Genomic DNA, 20,189 nt, shown 5'->3' with positions numbered 1-20,189 from the left:
AAATCCATTAGTAATGCTGATTCAGTTTTTTCCCCTGGCATTGCAACAAATAAAATATACACATATATAATATTAGCCATAAAAACATCTGTGTAGCTTTATTTTTTAATGTTGTATTAATTGAGATTCTCAACATGGATTTGGCCACAGCATGTGCATACAAGATAATATTTACCTCTGCCCCATTCATCTATTGTAGATCTTAATTTCATATGTCCCTTGGAACCATTTATTAAAGTTCTTATATCTCTCAGCCCCCAAATCTTAGCTTGAAATCTCAACTCTTGACCTTCTTCCTCCACTATCTCATTTTTTAAAAGCCACAAAACTAGACTGATTTGCCCTTCATAGCATAACCCACCTCTCTTCATTTTCCTTAACTGACTTCCATAACCGTAGTTCAGACCCTTTTATGATATATGCAAGTTGTTGCAACAACCTTCAAAATTAGCCTTACAGCATTAGCTCCCAACCTCGACTGAACATCAGAACTGCATGAAGGAGCTTTAAAAAATACCCATCCCTTGGGAATCTGCTTTAATAGCTTTGGGTGGAGCCTAAAGTTGGAATTTTCTTTTCAAAGCTCCCAGTCATTATAAGGTGCAGCCACAATCAAGAACCACGTCACCACAGGTGTATCTAGCACACCATGGTCACGTTAACCTTAAACTATAAACTATCTGGGCCAAACATTTGAGTAATTTCTCCTCATCAGAAAGATTGCAAATAAGGGACTTGAAGGCCAAGCTGGATTTAGAAAAGGCAGAGGAACCAGAGATCAAATTGCCAACATCCATTGGATCACAGAAAAAGCAAGAGAGTTCAAGAAAAACATGTACTTCTGCTTTATTGACTATGCCAAAGCCTTTGACTGTGTGGATCACAACACACTGTGGAAAATTCTTCAAGACATGGGAGAACCAGACCCCCTGAACTGCCTCCTGAGAAATTTATAGGCAGATCAAGAACCAAGAGTTGGAACCAGACATGGAACAACAGACTGGTTCCAAATTGGGAAAGGAGTACGTCAAGGCTGTATATTGTCACCCTGCTTATTTAACTTATATGCAGAGTACGTCATGTGAAATGCCAGGCTGGATGAAACACGAGCTGGAATCAAGATTGCCGGGAGAAATATCAATAACCTCAGATACGCAGATGGCACCACCCTTATGGCAGAAAGTAAAGAGGGACTAAAGATCCTCTTGATGAAAGTGAAAGAGGAGAGTGAAAAAGCTGGCTTAAAACACAACATTCAAAACACTAAGATCATGGCATCCGGTCCCATCACTTCATGGCAAATAGATGGGGAATCAATGGAAACAGTGAGAGATTTTATTTTGGGGGCCTCCAAAATCACTGCAAATGGTGACACAGCCATAAAGTTAAACAACACTTACTTCTTGGAAGAAAAGCTGTGACCAACCCAGACAGCATATTAAAAAGCAGAGACATTACTTTGCCTACAAAGATCCGTCTAGTAAAAGCTATGGTTTTGCCAGTAGTCATGTATGGATGTGAGAGTTGGACTATAAAGAAAGCTGAGCACTGAAGAATTGATGCTTTTGAACTGTGGTGCTGGAGAAGACTCTTGAGAGTCCCTTGGACTGCAAGACCAAACCAGTCGATCCTAAAGGAAATCAGTCCTGAATATTCTTTGGGAGGACTGATGCTGCAGCTGAAACTCCAATACTTTGGCCACCTGATAAGAGAACTGACTCACTGGAAATGATCCAGATTCTGGGAAAGATTGAAAGTAGAATGATAAGGGGACAACAGAGTATGAGATGGTTGGATAGCATCTTCAATTCGATGGACATGAGTTTGAGCAAGCTCTGGGAGTTGGTGATGGACAGTGAAGCCTGATGTGTTGCAGTCCACGGGGTTGCAACCAGTCGGACACAACTGAGCGACTGAACTGAACTGAAGTGACTTGAAGGCCAAACCCATCCGATGGCTATATCTTATTTGGCCTGTTATTAAATTGTTCAGACTAAAGATTAAAAAAATTGGGAGATGTCACCTAAAATCCAGATTTCCTATTTCTTTTTAAAAACTGCAAGGTCTGGCCACACACAGCCCACAACCCCGAGCAACCATCTCATGGCTGCCTCCCACTAGGCATGGCACTGGCCCCTCAGCCATTCAGTCTCCTTCACTCCTTACTTACACCTGCCTGTGTGATTCATTTACACTATCTGTCTGCCACTCTTAAGAGTCATTTTAGTTTGCATCTCCTAGTCTAGAGGAAAAAGTTCAAACTGAATGATACATTTCCTCACCCACTTATTGGCGTCTTCATGCATTCATTAGACAGGTATTTATTTTGTGTCTGTGCTAGGCAAGCACTTGGAATACAAAGTTCAATATATTTTGGTCTTTTCTTTCTAACTTTACATACTGTTTCCCTTCAAGTAACTCTATTCTAACCAACAGTTGGTTTCAGAGACATCTCTCTCCTAATGTTCATAGCCTGGAGGCTAAATTCCCAAATCCTTTGCAGTTAGCTGAGGCTATAAAGACAAAGTCTGGACCAACTGGATGTGAACAGAAGTGACATGTACAACTTCCAAGTCCTGTCTGGAGAGTAAAGTTGGGTGCTCTCCATGTTCCCCTTCTGATGAGATGGAACACAGGCACAGCATTGGAGTCTCCTGGGACAAGAGCAACAGGGAGAGAGCACCTGGGTCCCTAGATGGCCTCTGTCTTCCCTGGATTGATTGCCTACCTCTTGTTATGTGAGACACCAACAATCTTCCATCTTATTATATTTCAGAATCTCTTTGTCTACAGCAGTTTACCCTACACCCTTTATTGTTTCCCAAATACACCTTAATATTCTTGCCCTCAACCTTAGCTTATACCAAAGCTTTTGTCACTAATATCCTGCCTTCTCATCTCTACTAAACTTGGCTCATCATTCAAGGCCCAGCTCAAGTAGTCCATGTTCTGTGATGCTTGTTATCTTCCTTTCTCTGTTCTCCCATTGTTTGACTTTCTACTTGATGAGACTTATCAAATATTATCATATTTAATAAACAGGGCCTATACTTATGTTGTCATAGCTCTCTCAAACTCCAGGTCCAGAATTTAAATCAAAATTTGAGATTTTACATACCATAAATACAGAAGAATATTCAGAGCCCAGTATTCTGTTACTAATGCCTCTTGTGGAAAAATAATCTGTATTATCAATTCATGCTCAGTTTGTTATCTTTTAGCACTCTTGAATCTTTCTATTTCAGCTACAAAGCTAAGCCTTTCCAAGTCTTTAAAATTGTGGCTTTTTCCTTGATATTTAAGCTAAATTCCTTACTCTTGCTTCTAAACAAATTTGTCAACCCACTGGATACACATCTCTAAGAATAATAAATGCACTGAGAAGATCAAGGGTTCAAGCTTGAATGGTGATGAAGAGTCATCTTGTAGTCCTCTCATACTCGGGATATGAGAATCTCTAGGACAACATTAGAGGGAGAAAGCAGAAGATGCACTTGGGGAAGGAAATTAATATGGAAAATAGGTGCCAGGGAGTGAATATATTCCAGAAGAAAACATATTCCAAAAGAATATATATTCCAGAAGAATAGTAAATAAAAAGGAAAAGGAAAAGAAAAAAGGAAGATAATTCAGATACAGGAGAAAGGTGAGACTAGCAACTATGAGGCAAAAGGTTAGCATAAGGGAAAGGCATGTACAAAATGAAATGCCAGTGAAGAAGAGTTGAATCCAATAACCTCAAAATGCTTCCTATCTGATCGGATACTCTTAAGAGATCATTATAAACACTGAAGTGCAGACTACCACTCCACCAACTTTAGGAAAACCGCTATGTGGTTGGTACAAAAGAAACATCAAAGGGAGGTGAAAATTAAATTTATAGCAGATCTCGATAAAGTTACTAAGTTACTCTGCTGCTGCTGCTGCTAAGTTGCTTCAGTCGTGTCTGACTGTGTGACCCCATGGACGGCAGCCCACCAGGCTCACCCATCCCTGGGATTCTCCAGGCAAGAACACTGGAGTGGGTTGCCATTGCCTTCTCCAATGCATGAAAGTAAAAAGTGAAAGGGAAGTTACTCAGTTGTGTCCCACTCTTCGCGACCCCATGGACTGCAGCCTAAAATAAAAACAATACAGCTGTGTTTCAAATCAAGTAAAGAATAGCAGACAGCGTTTTTTAAAAACACCCATGTTTTTTTGTTGTCGTTGTTTTTTATTTTTTAAGACAAATCTTGGCTCTTGAAGTTTTGTCCTATCACACAAAAAAGCTAGAGGTTGAGAGGTGAGATCTTTAAAGCATAAAAGGTAATCATCCTGAGATAAAAGGTAATCACACTAAGATAAGATAAAAAAATAACTCAAAGACTTAAACCTATGTCTTAAACTACAAAACGCCTAAAAGAAAACACAAAAGCCTCATGGCATTGGTCTTGGCAAAGATTTCTTGGCTATGACACCAAAAGCACAGACAACAAAAGCAAAAACAGACAGATGGGTCCACAGCACACTTGGAAAATTCTGGGTATCAAAGGGCCTGGTGAAAAGGCAACCTACGGAATGGGAGAAATGTTAGAACATCAAAAATATGATAAGATCCAGAATATAAAGAACTCCTACAACTCAACAACAAAAAATCAAATATCCCAATTTATAAAATGGGTGAAGGACCTCAACAGACATTCCTCCAAAGAGGATATGCAAATGGCCAACAAACATATGAAAAAATGCTCAACACATCACTCATCATCAGAGAAATGCAAATCAATATCCTAATGAGATATCACCTCACACCCATTAGAATGGCTACTATGATTAAAAAAAAAAAAAAAAACAGAAAACAACAAATGCTGGTGAGGCTATGGAGATATGGAGAAACCGAAACTCACGCACTTGGGATTTTAAAATGGAGCAACCACTATGGAAAATGGTATGGTGATTCCTCAAAATATTAAAAGCACAACTACCATATGATCCAGCAGCAATCCAATCCAATTTCTAAGAATATATCCATGGAATTGAAAGTAGGGTCTCGAAGAGGTATTTGCACGCCTACCTTCATAGCAGCATTATTCACAATAGCCAAGAAGTGGAAGCAAGCCAAATATCCCTCCAGAGATGAGTGGGTACACAAAATGTGGTATATATATACAATGGAATATCATTCACTGTTTAAAAAGAAGGAAATACTGCCATATGCTACAACATGGATGAACCTTGAGGACCTTATGCTAAGTGAAATAAACCAGTCACAAAAAGACAAATCCGGTATAATTCCACTTAAATGAGGCATCTATAAGCCTTCCCAGGTGGTGCAGTGATAAAGAATCCACCTGCCAACGCAGGAGACTCAAGAGATACAGGTTCAATCTCTAGGTAGGGAAGAACCCCTGGAGTAGGAAATGGCAACCTGCTCCAGTATTCTTGCTTGGAAAATTCCATGGGCAGAGGAGCCAGAGGAGCCAGAGGAGCCTGGTGGACTATAGTCCATGGGGTCACAAAGAATTGGACATGACTGAGCACACACAAAGGAGTCAAATTCACAGAAACAAAGTAGAATGGTGGTTCCCAACGGCTGAAGGAGAGGGGATAAGGGCATCATTGACATAGTTCCAGACGAAAGATGAAAAAGTTCTGGAGATACGTTTCACAACAATAAGAAGATACTTTACTGAACTGTACACGTAAAAATGGTTAGGAAGGCAAATTCCATGGTTTTTTTTTTCTTTTTTTTTTTTCCTTTTACCACAATGGAAAAAAAAGGAGAAGAAAAAGAGAACACAGGACACCATGATATTTCTTTAATCACTGCCACCATCAGTGTGGCATCAGTGATGTATCAACATATGGTCAAAACGAGGATGAAAAATAGGAAGGGTCCTATCTGCACCATTTTATCTCTGGGATAAAGAAATGCAGAAATCAGTGACAAATTAATCCCAGGACCACACCTCTTCTGTATTCCCATTATTCATTACTCGGTAATTGCTGACCAATTCCCGTCTCTCTCTCTAGATGGCGGCAATGGTGACCGCCTTTGCTACCACAGACTAGACTGCAATTCTATATAGCCTAGTTACAAAGAGCAAGCACTCTAATATCTGTTGCACTCAATCTGAAATTACTTATGTGCAAAGACATTCTTAGCTGATACCCAAAAAAGGTTTTCAAATTGGACTGTAGATGTCTCTGAGATAAAATGCTAACAACAGCTGAGTCATTGAACTATAGCTGAGACTCTATAGTTGAGCATTTGAAGACATTTATATCTCAGGGAGAAAAAGGAATCAGCTATGTCATGCATCCATTAACTTGGTACCAATAAATTCAACCTAATGGAGTCATGTCTTCCAGGGTGAGTTCTGAGAATTTAGAGTGAGCAGAAAGCCTGTGATGTGAGAAGGGAACCTGGCACTTATCCCAAAGGACAGATCTCCCGAAATGCTTTACTTGTTGCTCAGTCATGTCTGTGGAGAAGGCGATGGCACCCCACTCCAGTACTCTTGCCTGGAAAATCCCATGGACGGAGGAGCCTGGTGGGCTGCAATCCACGGGGTCGCTAAGAGTCGGACACGACTGAGCGACTTCACTTTCACTTTTCACTTTTATGCATTGGAGAAGGAAATGGTAACCCACTCCAGTGTTCTTGCCTGGAGAATCCCAGGGATGGGGGAGCCTGGTGGGCTGCCATCTATGGGGTAGCACAGAGTCGGACACGACTGAAGCGACTTAGCAGCAGCAGCAGCAGCAGCAGTCGTGTCTGACTCTTTGAGACCCCATGGACTGGAGGTCCTCTGTCCATGGATTTTTCCCAGCAGTAATACTGGAGTGGGTTGCCATTTCCTTCTCCAGGGGATCTTCCCAGTCCAGGGATCGAACCCAGATCTCCGGCATTGCAGGTGGATTCTTTACCATCTGAGCCCCCAGGGAAGCCCTGCTGTTATCACACCACACTGCAATTTTCCAGCTCCCTAAGAATCACAACTGCTCAACTAGCATAAGTAATCATCCACATTGGACTAGTGGCTACTTACCAGCTATGGCTATGAGAAAGAAGTCATACTATTCATTTGCTAATCTAGTAGTGGTCTGTGGGTTTTATAAATAGATTTGATCTGCCTATGTGATTACTGTCTAGGTTCCTTGGCATTTGAATACATCTCTAGGAGGAAAGCAAGTCAGTTCTGGCATCTCAGCTGAAATCCCAGCTCCCATACTTAGCAGCAGGGTGACCCTGGGCAAGTCATTAGCATTGGAGCCTTAGATGTGTCATCTGTAAAAACAGGACCAATAAAAGCTCTTCCCTGAGGATGTTATATAAATTAAATGAAGGAATCCACTCAGAACGTGGCATATAGTGGATGCTCAGTAGACATTATTTGCCTAGCTTCTTCCTCACTTTCAAGCAAAGGTCAGCAAATGTTTTCCATCAAGGATCATACAGTAAACATTCTAGGCTTCACAAGCCATTGGTCTCTGTCACAACCACTCAATTTTGTCACTGCAGGACAAAAGTAGCCATAAATGATGAGCACAGCTATGTTCCAATAAAATATTATTTTAGAAATTAGGCCTTGGGCCAGTTTTGGCCCATAAGCTATAGCTGCCATTCCTTAACACTTAAACCACATATGTCCAGACATCAGACTAAGCTAATTTTTCATCATTCTTTTGGATTTTGCTTGCCCAGGGACAGAGGAGCCTGGTGGGCTGCCGTCTATGGGGTTGCACTGAGTCAGACATGACTGAAGCGACTTAGCAGCAGCAGCAGCAGACGTGTCCTTGTCCCCTTTCTCTTCATTGCTTTTATTTCTTGAATGTATCAGAGCAAATAAGTGTAGTTCAATGGACTGACTCATTTCTTCACTTTTAATTTTAGGCCTTGAGAAGCCCCATAGGAGGTAAGCACTCAGACCTGGGATGCTCGTTTACCTTATCCACACAAGAGGTTCTCGGGAAATCAGCCACGTTTGAGGAAGATTCCCTCAACCTGCACAGAGACTGGAAGAGGGACCATCACTTAAGAACTCACCGAACTAACTGAGTAGCTTTCATTAACGGAGAAGGATGGGTTGCAACTTATTTCCCAGGTTTTAAAATACTGCATAACCAATATATTTGCATTCATTTGTGTATGTATAAAGCACTTCTTAAAGGACATTAGAACTGAAAACAACAATGATCACTGGCGAGGTGGGAACTCAAATTGAGGGACAAGGATGGGAGAGAGAGTTAATGGAATATTTTTTAAAGTTTATAATGGTTTTGTTTATTTTTATTGATGTATAGTTGACTTGCAATGTGTGTTAGCTTCTGGTATACAGCAAAGTGACTCAGTTACACATATATAAACACATTCCTTTTCATATTATTTTCTATTATGGTTTATTACAGGATATTGAATATAGTTCCCTATGCTATACAGTAGGACCTTGTTGTTTATCTATTTTATATATAGTGGCGTATATCTGCTAATCCCAAACTCCTACCCTTTTCTCCTTTGGTAACCATAAGTTGTTTTTGTTTTTTTTTTTTTCTATGTCTGTGAGGCTGTTTCTTAAGCATAAGTTTTTAAACCATGTGAAAACATACAATCTAGTCAAAGAAATTAATTTTTCTGATGAATTAAAAATTCAAACTAAGAACAAATCTTTCACATTCACAAAACCAGCCTAGAAAGAGAAAGACATACATGTGAGAGGTGAAGAATGACAAGAACATAAAGCATCTAAGACTCTCACGTGTCTCATGACTCCCAGGTATCCCCAGGGACTCTATGGCAGTCCATAGTTTTAGACCAGGCCACAGTTCCTCCCATGGAGTCCCACATGCCATGCTGAGATGCTTTCCAGCACCTCCATCTCTCTTGCTGCTGACTCGTTTATTCCTGCCTTCAAATAAGCTTTAACTTTTTAAATAGAAACTTTTATCTGACCTCACTTTCCACTACCATACTTTCTCTCATATGGCTTTCACAACTCAGTCCTGGGAGTCATTAGGAATGATTCTCTCTCACTTCTTAACCATCTATAACCCAGCTTCTACCTCTGCTCTTTCATGAAGTCCCCTTTTCTCTAAGGTCCTCACTGACTCTTTACAACAAATCTAGAGGTTGGTTTTTCTCCTTCATCCTTACTGTTCTTGTACTCCATTTTGCAAAGAACAAAGCTGATGTTCATCTTACTAAACATCTCTTCTCCCTTCATTTACTTAGTACCACAGAATTCGGTTCCTTCCTCAACCCCACTCTGGGCCGCTTTCATATTCCTGCCTCATAACTGGGCTAAAACTTGAGACATCCTTTTCTCTTCTCCATCTATCCTCATTCTCTCAGGGAATTCTTCTCTTCCCAAGACTTTATTTAGTGGGAAGAGAAAGCAGACAGGGCTTGAAGCATGGCTCTATGACATACTAGCTGTGCAGGTTAAGGGAAGTAATTTAATCTCTGTGAACTCATTTCCTCCACTCTAAAGCAGGGATCCACCCACTCTTTCATTCAACAGTCTTCACTGAGCACCTACTATGTAGCAGACAATGTTCTGGGTACATGAGATTCACTAGCAAACTAAACACATGAGTATTTCTACCCTCACAGAGCTCCCAGTCTAGCAGAGGGAGACAAAAAATTAACAATAATATACATGCTAAATAAGAGAATTATATAAAATGTCAAAATAAAGTAAGAGCTGAAGACAAGAATAGAGGTCAGGATACACCTTTTAAAAGGTGATCAGGGTAAGCTACCCTGTCTGCGTGTTTAGTTGTGTTCAACTCTTTGTGACCCTATGGACTGTAGGCCGCCAGGCTGCTCCACCCATGGGCATTCTCCAGGCAAGAATACTGGAGTGGGTTGCCATGCCCTCCTCCAAGGGATCTTCCTGATCCAGAAATCAAACCTGCATCTGTTATGTCTCCTGCATTGACAGGTGGGTTCTTTACCACTAGCACCACCTGGGAAATCCAAGCTTCCCTAAGAAGCTAATATGTGAGCAATCACTCAGAAGAGAAGGAGGAATTAAAAAACTGACAGAGAAGGTACAGCCAGAGGGAGCTGACAAAGGTCTGAAAGGCAGAAGTGTGCCTAGCTTATTCTAGGGACAGCAAAGGGGCCAAAGTGGGAACGGAGTGAAGTGAGCATAGGAAAGAGCAACTGGAAATGAGTCAGAGAGGAGCTGCGGGGGGTGGAGGCGGAGGGGTGGGAGCGGTGATCCATGTAGGGCCCCTGAATGCCATAGGAGCTGTTGTGGGGTTTTGAGTGGGGTGACATAATCTGATTTATTTTTTAAGGATCACTCTGGCTGCTCTGTTGGGAACAGACTTTAGGGGAAGCAGGGTGGAAGCAGAGAAACCAGCAAGGAGGCTACTGCAATAATCCAGGCAGGAGGTGATGGCAGCTAGGACCAGAGTGGGTGCACTGGAGAAGTGGTCAATTTAAGATTAAAAAAAAAAAAAACACACCTGGTAGGGTTGTTATGAGAATCTTATGAAGGCATGACTGCAGGTACAGTGCCCAGTACATGCCTGATAACAGGAAGATGTTACCTTCCTAAGTGGCTTAGGTGTTAAAAAAAAACAAACTTTGCCTGCCAACACAGGTGACTCAGGAGATGAGAAAAGGGTTCAATCCCTGGTGGGGAAGAGCCCCTGGAGTAGGAAATGGCAACCTATTCCAGTATCCCTGCCTAGAGAATCCCATGCACAGAGGAGCCTGGCGGGCTAGTGTCCATGTGGTTGCAGAGTTGGATACCACTGAGCACGCACGCCTGCACACTTACTATATTTTTCTGGTCAAATATGGGTCACCATATGGAAGAGATCAAAGCTAGAATGTAATACCCAAGGTCAACTGACCTGGGGATTGACAGTCACCCTCACCTGAAGTATTGAAAGGAGGTTGGGCTGAGGAGGGGGCTTAATCTCCTTTTAGCTTTTTACCTCATAGCCCAACTCCAGGACAATATTTCCCATGGCCTACACTCCCTCTTAAAAGTTTCATCATCTACTCAACATCAGTGCATATGTTTTTAAAAACTACCTGCCTCACCTCCATCTCAAGATGTTTCTTCTGTTACAACTACCCCAGTACTAGAGGCTGAAAACTTAGCTTCATCTTTGTAGAATTATGGAATAAAAGATGCTTCCTTTGGAAGTTGGTATAATGCCATCATCTGTTTAAAACATCTCTACCTACAAAAAAGAACAAGGCCCAGAATGGAGCATGACTAGCTGTGAGCCACTCTTTGTCTGTAATGACTGGGCAAGGTCTGGAACTGGTTTTCTGGATCCCGGTCACGTCGTCAACAGCCCTCCCCACATTCACCCGTCACCCATTTCCACAGCCCCTTACACTGGCTGCCAGAGGCATCTCTGTATACGTCACCACCATGGCTGCCGTGACCATCTTTCCTGTCACTGCCCATGAGGCCTTCCAGAAAGGCTATTGGAGGCCACGGCCTATGCTGCTTCAAGTGTGCTGGCTCTGGGTTCAACTCCTGGCTCTGCACTCACTAGCTGTGAGGCCCTGAGCCAGTTTCCTAATCACACTCTGCCTTGCCATCTTCATCTGAAAAGTTCTTACCTCCCAGGACTTAGTAGAACAAGGCATGTAAGGCCCTTAGCACAGAACCAGCGCAAATAACAGCCCAAGAAGGAGCATGAGTTACCGTGAGCTGTGTGACTATTCTCAGTCCCTTTCAGAGAAGTTACCACAGATGTCTGGTGAACAAATTCTACTTGCCTTGGTCTGGCCATCAGGGCCTGGCAGCAACCAGGTCTATTAAAGGTATGGAAATGTAGTGCTCCCCGCTCACTGACCTTCTGATTGAGAAATTCTCTGTGCCCCAGTACCATGCTCATTCCCAATCCCCACCTCCATGTTTTGGTTTTTGCTCCTGCCTGAAATGCTCAGCTTAGTTCTCTCTGTCTAAATCCTGGCACATCTTTCAAAGCCTCAGTAAAATCTTATTATTTCACAAGGACTTCCGAGGCAAATCTTAGCTCTGCTGCTATTATTTCTTCTCTTCAATACTGCAGTATTTACATGCGGTACACACTGGTCACTTTCTTGTGGAAAGGCATGGGAGCGTTTAGGTAATAATATGCGTTCTAGAGCAAACTGCCTGGTCTCTCTCAGCCTCGGTCTCCTCATACATAAAATAGGGTTAATATTAGGGTTGTTGTGAAGATTGGACACACAAATACTTAGTAAAAAACAATTATTAATATATGTAACTAGTATTATATATTGCTGTTAACTTTTCCCTCTTTGTTTTATATATTTCCATCTTCTTTCTCCAGGTCATTCCATCCATATGTACTATACTTTTATCTAGTATCCTATATCACAGCTTACATTAATGAGCTGAGTTCTGAAAATTTTGATTTCTCTTTTTAAAGATTTCATTACATCTAATAATTTGCTCTAAAAGTACAGATTTGCCCAAAATATCACCTCCCCATCTCAGAGCCCATAGATGGTACAGAATACAGGGAGCATGGTTATTAGCCAGAGGAGGAAGATTGAAGAAAAGAAAAAATCCTGAAAAACTAGAACTGTCTGGTCTTTTTCTACAAAAGTTAATATTGGAGACATGGAAGCTATTCTGGGGTTAAAACCAACAAATCAGAAAAGCACTGAGGGTAAGTGGAACTTTGCATTCACATATCCCTGAAGTACTGGTACGTGTGCTTGGCTACTGTTGTACTTTGTTTTGTATTTCACTCAAGCGGGTCCACCACTCCCCAGGAGCAATGTTAGGTCTAAGCAACACCAACCAAGAGTTCCACACCAGCAGGCACACAGACATGCAGAGTTCCTGGCTGAGGCCACTGTCACCAGGCAGTGACCATTGTATGTTCTTTTCTTTCTTTGGGGAATCAACTATGTTTATCAACAATAGCAAGACATTTTATAACAGGGAGGGGAGGATTTCACCTTTTCCCAGCAATACTTCCAAAAATCAGGTAAGAAACCATCTAGATTAAGAAGACCATCCTCACCTCTATTTTTTCCCATATGGCCTCATAGTTGTCCTGGTGTTGAATATCTTGCATCAGTTTCTGAATTAAAGCAGATTTTGCAGCAGAATGGCTCTCATTTTTCTCAGAGGATGAGACTCTCTCTGACTTCTCGTCTGCATATTTTTTCATGCCAGAGAGAGGCATGCCCAGTTCCTCGTCAGAAAGAAGGTCACTCAAGGGACCAGATTCCACACTCTCCCCGAGCGAAGAGGCTATGTCACTGGAAGAGCTTGGAGACACCCTGCCTAGCCTCGTATGCTTCTTCTTGACATGGTATGTTGGATACATCTCAGAATCTGAGTTCATTTCAGACAGTTCCCAGTCATCAATATTCTGAATGGTTTCTCCTCTGGGTTTCTGAGGCAGCAGCTTTGTTAGGTTTTCCAACTTCAGAGCTAATACTTCTGTCTGCTTGAGGTGAGAGGGCAGTGCCAGGTACTCATCAGAGCCATACCAGGCCTCCACAACCTGACCGTTCCTGGTGATGTGACTTGGGGAGGAGGAGTAGCTGCTTTTGCCTTTGTGCTCTGAAAGAGGGGGTCCTAGAGATGTGACGCTGTCAGAGCTAGCAGAGGACTCGCTGCTTTGAGTAAAAGGTGGTGAACTGGATGTTTCTGACTGCACTGGCAATTTGGCGTTCCCACTGCTCTGGTGACACGGCTCCAGTGAGGAGGTGGAGGCAGACTCTGCCTCTGGCCTCTGTCTGGCCTTGGAAGGACTAGAAGGAATTGCATTCGGCACTGTCGCGCTCCTAGTGTTTTTGGCTTGCTTGTCTGAACTGGGTTCCTGTTTAGGGGCCTGGCATGGAGGCATCTCTTCTCCGGTCTTGTGGGGCTTTTTCAGTCGAAGCTTCTCTTTATGGCAGTCGTTGAGCCTCCCCAGGCTGGAGGAGATCTCCTTAATGTGACTTCTAACTGTATTTTCAAGATTCCCATCCCCCATCTTGTGCAAACACTCATATGACTGGCTGGCGGCAGAGGGGCTGTTGGGGTAAGAAGACTGTAACACCAGGCACAGCTTAGACCTGTCAGGAGGATCCACCAGGGATGGGGTGCTTCTGCTCATCTCAGGCTTCAGATCGACCATCTGCTTCTTTCCACTAGGGCCTTTCAGATTATTCTTAACTGTCTCGTCTTTAAGGAAAAATCCTCTTTTTGGCAACGTGGGCTGTGTGGGAGAGTCCTCATTATAGTTAAAGCAGTCTCTGATGGATCGCTTGGGGGTTGTGTTTTCACAAGCAAGAGGCTGTGGATTCTTCGCCCCATGTTGGGAAGAGGAATCAGATTCTTGCTTCACAGCTTCTGAAGCGGGTTGAACAGCATTTGTCGGAGCTTCCACTGAAGATGATGGCCCCTGCATTAAGCCTGGTTGCTCCTCCACTGTGCACGCATTATTTTCCTCACTTCTGCCTGTGTCATCTGCTGAAAGAGATACTTGAGACGCCTCCTCGCTCACAGCTTCACTGAAGTTGGAAGGGACGGAGTCAGGAGCCACCGAAAGTAACCCAACGCTTCGGATAAGCTCGGGGAACTCCTTTTCCATCTCACTGTAGCTCCACGAGTCGAAGGGTTTGGTTTTGACCTGGCTAGAGGTCATATCACCCAGGCCACCGAGCAAATCCTCACTTGGGCTGTAGTCAGATAATTCGAAAGCAGTAATACCGCAATCCAGAGACAAGTAATTTTGAGAGCATTTGATTGTTAACTGTCCAGAGTCATCTACTTCTGTTAGAGCATCAAGCCGGCCCTGAAACAGACAACGGAAATGGTTTCAGCAAATGTAACATTACACTCATCTGCTGGGCACATGAGATTCTCAGCAGAAGCCACGATACAGGCCCAAAATGCATCAATCTCAATTGCTTCTGGTTTGAGGTACAGAAAGGCACATTCATTAATTACCATATTGCTTTACATAGTATCCTGTTCTTAAATATTTAAGGATTTTTCTTCAATCTGGAGAACAGAGCCTTGGTCAAGGCCAATCCAAAAATAACCATTCCTTGGCTGCGATCCAAAAGTCTACAAATAATAAATGCTGGAGAGGGTGTGGAGAAAAGGGAACCCTCTTACACTGTTGGTGGGAATGCAAACTAGTACAGCCACTATGGAGAACAGTGTGGAGATTCCTTAAAAAACTGGAAATAGAACTGCCTTATGATCCAGCAATCCCACTGCTGGGCATACACACTGAGGAAACCAGAAAGGAAAGAGACACGTGTACCCCAATGTTCATCGCAGCACTGTTTATAATAGCCAGGACATGGAAGCAACCTAGATGTCCATCAGCAGATGAATGGATAAGAAAGCTGTGGTACATATACACAATGGAGTATTACTCAGCCATTAAAAAGAATACATTTGAATCAGTTCTAATGAGGTGGATGAAACTGGAGCCTATTATACAGAGTGAAGTAAGCCAGAAGGAAAAACATAAATACAGTATACTAACGCATATATATGGAATTTAGAAAGATGGTAACAATAACCCGGTGTACGAGACAGCAAAAGAGACACTGATGTATAGAACAGTCTTATGGACTCTGTGGGAGAGGGAGAGGGTGGGAAGATTTGGGAGAATGGCATTGAAACACGTAAAATATCATGTAAGAAACGAGTTGCCAGTCCAGGTTCGATGCACGATACTGGATGCTTGGGGCTAGTGCACTGGGATGACCCAGAGGGATGGTATGGGGAGGGAGGAGGGAGGAGGGTTCAGGATGGGGAACACATGTATACCTGTGGCGGATTCATTTTGATATTTGGCAAAACTAATACAATTATGTAAAGTTTAAAAATAAAATAAAATTAGAAAAAAATAAAAAAATAACCATTCTTGCCCTGATTTTCTATTTTACAATAGTGTACTGTTCACTTAGTAAGCATTTGTGAAGTGATGCCTTAAGTAGTAATATTTCTGAAAACAAATTAATATGAGTGTAAAATCTCCATGTATATCTCTTTAGCTTATCACTCCATCACCTGCTACAGTGGTAAGCTCATAGTAAATGCTCAGTAAATATTTTAAAGTAGAATAATTAATTATAGTAAGTCTGCTGTGTTAAAGATATGTTCACAAATCACAGGAAGATGAAATACTGAATTTTCATACATAACAAAAACAGTTTAAGACCAGCTTCTACTGTCCCCATCTGTGTGAAGGTAAACACGAGAATCCTGGGAAAAATTAATGTGCTTCAAAAGTGTATCTTTGTAGCCCCCAACCCTTCCTCTGTGTGTATTCTCCCATACTCTCCCACCCTGACGCCCACTTCATCTGTGTATGTTAGATACCAAGTGCCCACCTTCCTTCAAAGTAGGCTGACTTGAAATTCCCTTATGCTAAAAAATAGTATTATAAGTGTTTTTAATTTAATCATTGGTTGTGTGACTAAGGCTTTTATCTCATTACTAATGCAGTTTCTAACATCACACAACAAATGGGGAGAGTTTTAATTGACGATTTGCTTGGGACAGAAGGGCCCCTGGCATCCGACATGCCTACAAGGCTGAAGGAATAGCTGGTCTAATCTAGCCCTTTAGGAGACGAAGAAAAACTGCAGAGTGAAATCTCTGTGCTCCTGAGGGAGGAATGGGGTGAGCACGACTCTGTTATTTCAGTTGGGTTATCCCAAGATCTGATCTCTCCAGGCCCTTATATCAGGTTTTTTGGCTCATTTGTTTGTTTGGATAGGGGAGGTTCTCTCTCTTCAGACCTTGCCTTTATCTCCTATTCCCTTCAGTCTTATTCCACAACATCCAGGTAAGTAATAATAATGAAAAGCCTCATTTTATTTTTAAGCCTAAATCTCCTCATCTTATAAATGGGGATGGTTCTTTATTACTATTACTTTTCCACTTAATCCTCAAAACGATTTTCTCCTGGGGTCTGTACTGTTGTCCCTGTTTTATGTAAGTGGCTGCTGCTGCTAGGCCACTTCAGTGGTGTCCGACTCTGTGCGACCCCATAGACGGCAGCCCACCAGGCTCCCCCGTCCCTGGGATTCTCCAGGCAAGAACACTGGAGTGGGTTGCCATTTCCTTCTCCAAAGCGTGAAAGTGAAAAGTTAAAAGTGAAAGGGAAGTCGCTCAGTCCTGTCCGACTCTTAGCAACCCCATGGACTGCAGCCTACCAGGCTCCTCCATCCATGGGATTTTCCAGGCAAGAGTACTGGAGTGGGGTGCCATTGCCTTCAGTGGAGCCTGAGCCAAAAGAAGGTGCATAACTAGCACAGGGCCTGGTGACTAAAGCTGAGCTAAGCCTTAAATGAAGGCTGTCTGACCCAGAGTCCACACTCTGACCTTTGTGCCAACATTTTCTGACTCACTGGGTGCTATTTTAAACTGGATATGTCCCCTCCTCCAGTATGCCTTCCACATTGCCACCAGAGTAATCTTTACAAATTGCAAGTCTGACGCTATTACTTCTTTGCTTAAAGTCTTTTGTTAGCTTCCTGCTGCTAGATTAAAACTCAAACCCTTCAAAGACAGATATGAAGAGGCCTCTCTCAAGCCACCTGTCTGTCCAAGGCTGTACTCAGCCACAGCATCATCATTTCATTTTTTGAATATATTGTGTTTTTTCTGCCTCAGAACCTTTGCACATGCTATTTCCTCTGCCAATAAAGCTTCCCACCTATAACACCCCTAACTAGTTAACTCTTACTCACCCCTCAGACCTCAGATCAAGTTTTATTTCTTCAAGATTCTAAAGTCCCACGTAAATCAGAATCTTTTATAATCTCTCAAAAAACTATGTTGTTTTTCCTGAAACATTTATCTCAATCTTTAAATACATACTATTGTGATTCTTTGATTAATCTGTTTATCCAAGTGGTTTGTAAGTACCACAAAGGTATAAATCACATAGAAAATGGCTTGCTCACCAGGATAACCACAACATTTATCATAGTGAGCTGCAGAGAGTAAGCGTTCAAAGATACATCTGTTGAATGAATGAAGGCATTTGGGAATGTATGTCTATGCCTTCATGAAGTTTATTCCTCTGATTATGTAGTTTTAGTTGACTCCAGTGATTAAATGCCCAAACTTCAGAGTTAAATGGACACAACTGAAGCAACTTAGTGTGCATGCATGTATTGGAGAAGGCGATGGCACCCCACTCCAGTACTTTTGCCTAGAAAATCCCATGGACGGAGGAGCCTGGTAGGCTGCAGTCCATGGGGTCGCTAGAGTTGGACACGACTGAGCGACTTCACTTTCACTTTTCACTTTCATGCATTGGAGAAGGAAATGGCAAGCCACTCCAGTGTTCTTGCCTGGAGAATCCCAGGGACATGGGAGCCTGGTGGGCTGCCATCTATGGGGTCACACAGAGTCGGACATGACTGAAGTGACTTAGCAGCAGCAGCAGCAGCAGAGTTAAATTCTAGCTTATGCATTAATTATTCATATGACCATGAACCAGTAGCTTGATGTCACTAAGCTTCATTTCCCTCATCTGTGAAAATGAAATAATAAGCCATGTCATAGGGCTGCTGCAAGCCTTAAAGACTCTGTAAGACACAAGTCTGGCACATGGATAGGTACTCAATGAATCCTTACCCTTATTACTTATTTTATATACATCACACTTTGCTGTGATATAAATTGTCCTGTGGTTAAGTGCTAGTGGAAGAACACGCAAAGTGCAATGGTGTGAGTGCTTGCAAGGGCCAATGTGTTCCCACTGTGAGGCTGAGCATCATTCAGGTAAAGTGCTTACCACACTGTCTGGCATATGGTAAGTTCTTAATCAATGTTTGCTATTGTGTTAATACTATTAAGTTATCACTACCTGTGCGACTACCTCTCTTAACCTCAGTCTTCTTATTTGTAAGATGGATTTTACAATATCATCTGTAAAATAAGGATAACAGCACTCACTCTCCCTACTTTCCAGAACTGTTTGAGGATCTAACAAAATTGTGATGGTGATTCCTAACATTTAATAACATATGTTATTCATCTTTGACTACCTAGTGCCTTATAAAGAGTAAGAAATCAGGCTCCTCTATCCATGGAATTCTCCAGGTAAGAATACTGGAGTGGGTTACCATTCCCTTCTCTGGTGGAATCTTTCCAACCCAGGAATCGAACTCGGGTCTCCTGCATTGCAGGCAGATTCTTTACCATCTGAGCCACCAGGGAAGTCAATAAATATTTAGGGGAGGTAGAAAGAAAGGAAGGGAGGGAAGAAATTATTATTATCACAGAAGAGATCAGTTATTATTATCACAGAAGAGATCAGTTATTATTATCACAGAAGAGATCAGTTAAGAGAGGGTTTTGCTTGTTTTATTTAATTATTCCTAAGTTTATATCCTTAAACAATCATTTAACCTCTCTTAAATTCAGTTTTGAGAACTGAATGGAAAAATGAAACTATTTTTTTAATGGAAGCATAACTGAAGTATATTTTTTAACTGAAGCAACTGATTTACAATATTGCATTATTTTCATATATACAGCAAAGTGATTCAGTTACATATATGTTTTTTCACATTCTTTTCCATTATAGGTTATTCTGATACTGAATATTGTTCCCTGTGTTATATAGTAAATCCCCTGTTATTTATCTATTCTATATATATAGTTGTGTATACCTATTAATCCCGTACTTTTCATTTATCCCTTTTCCCTTCCTTTTCCCTTTGGTAACCATAAACTTGTTTCTATATCTGTGAATCTGTTTCTGTTTTATAAATAAATTCATTTATGTTATTTTTTATATTCCACTTAAAAGTGATATAATTTAGTATTTGTCTTTCTCTTTCTGACTTATTCATTTAGTATTGCACTCTATAAGTCCATCCATGTGGCTGCAAATGGAACTATGCAAATGGAACATAGTAACAAATGTTACTATGGATGAGTAACATTAAAATGGAACTACTTTTAATATCCATTTCCTTTCTTACTAAATGAAACAATAAACATAAATTATCACAATTTCTGAAGTATAGAAAATTTCAGGATAACACATTTTGGTACAATTTTGAGCTTTGCCCTAAAGTATTTTTCATTTGTTTGTTCAGCTGGCTTTGTTTCAGTAACACATTTGCCAATTTGTTTATAAGATATGATCTACTCCATATTTAAATAAAGGAATAAAACTCATTTTGTTTTTGTAAGGACAGAAAGAAAGAGAACTTGCCACTTTCTCAATTTTCA

The 20,189-nt window shown here is 41.6% G+C and overlaps 1 protein-coding gene across 4 annotated transcripts in view; it reads right to left on the bottom strand.

Annotated features, from left to right (window-relative positions):
- The window catches only part of AKAP6 (A-kinase anchoring protein 6), a 501,454-nt gene that overhangs the window by 269,267 nt on the left and 211,998 nt on the right, over nt 1–20,189 (bottom strand). For all 4 annotated transcript variants that reach the window (XM_070775437.1, XM_019983407.2, XM_070775438.1 and 1 more), the window contains exon 4: nt 12,997–14,763. In XM_070775437.1, coding sequence (XP_070631538.1) covers nt 12,997–14,763 — 1,767 coding nt within the window. The remainder of the gene's footprint in view (nt 1–12,996; nt 14,764–20,189) is intronic.

Source organism: Bos indicus, chromosome 21 (assembly GCF_029378745.1).
Source record: "Bos indicus isolate NIAB-ARS_2022 breed Sahiwal x Tharparkar chromosome 21, NIAB-ARS_B.indTharparkar_mat_pri_1.0, whole genome shotgun sequence".
NCBI classification, from domain to species: Eukaryota; Metazoa; Chordata; class Mammalia; order Artiodactyla; family Bovidae; genus Bos; species Bos indicus.
Note: the sequence above shows the minus strand (reverse complement) of the source record. Positions and strands in the feature narration are given on the sequence as shown.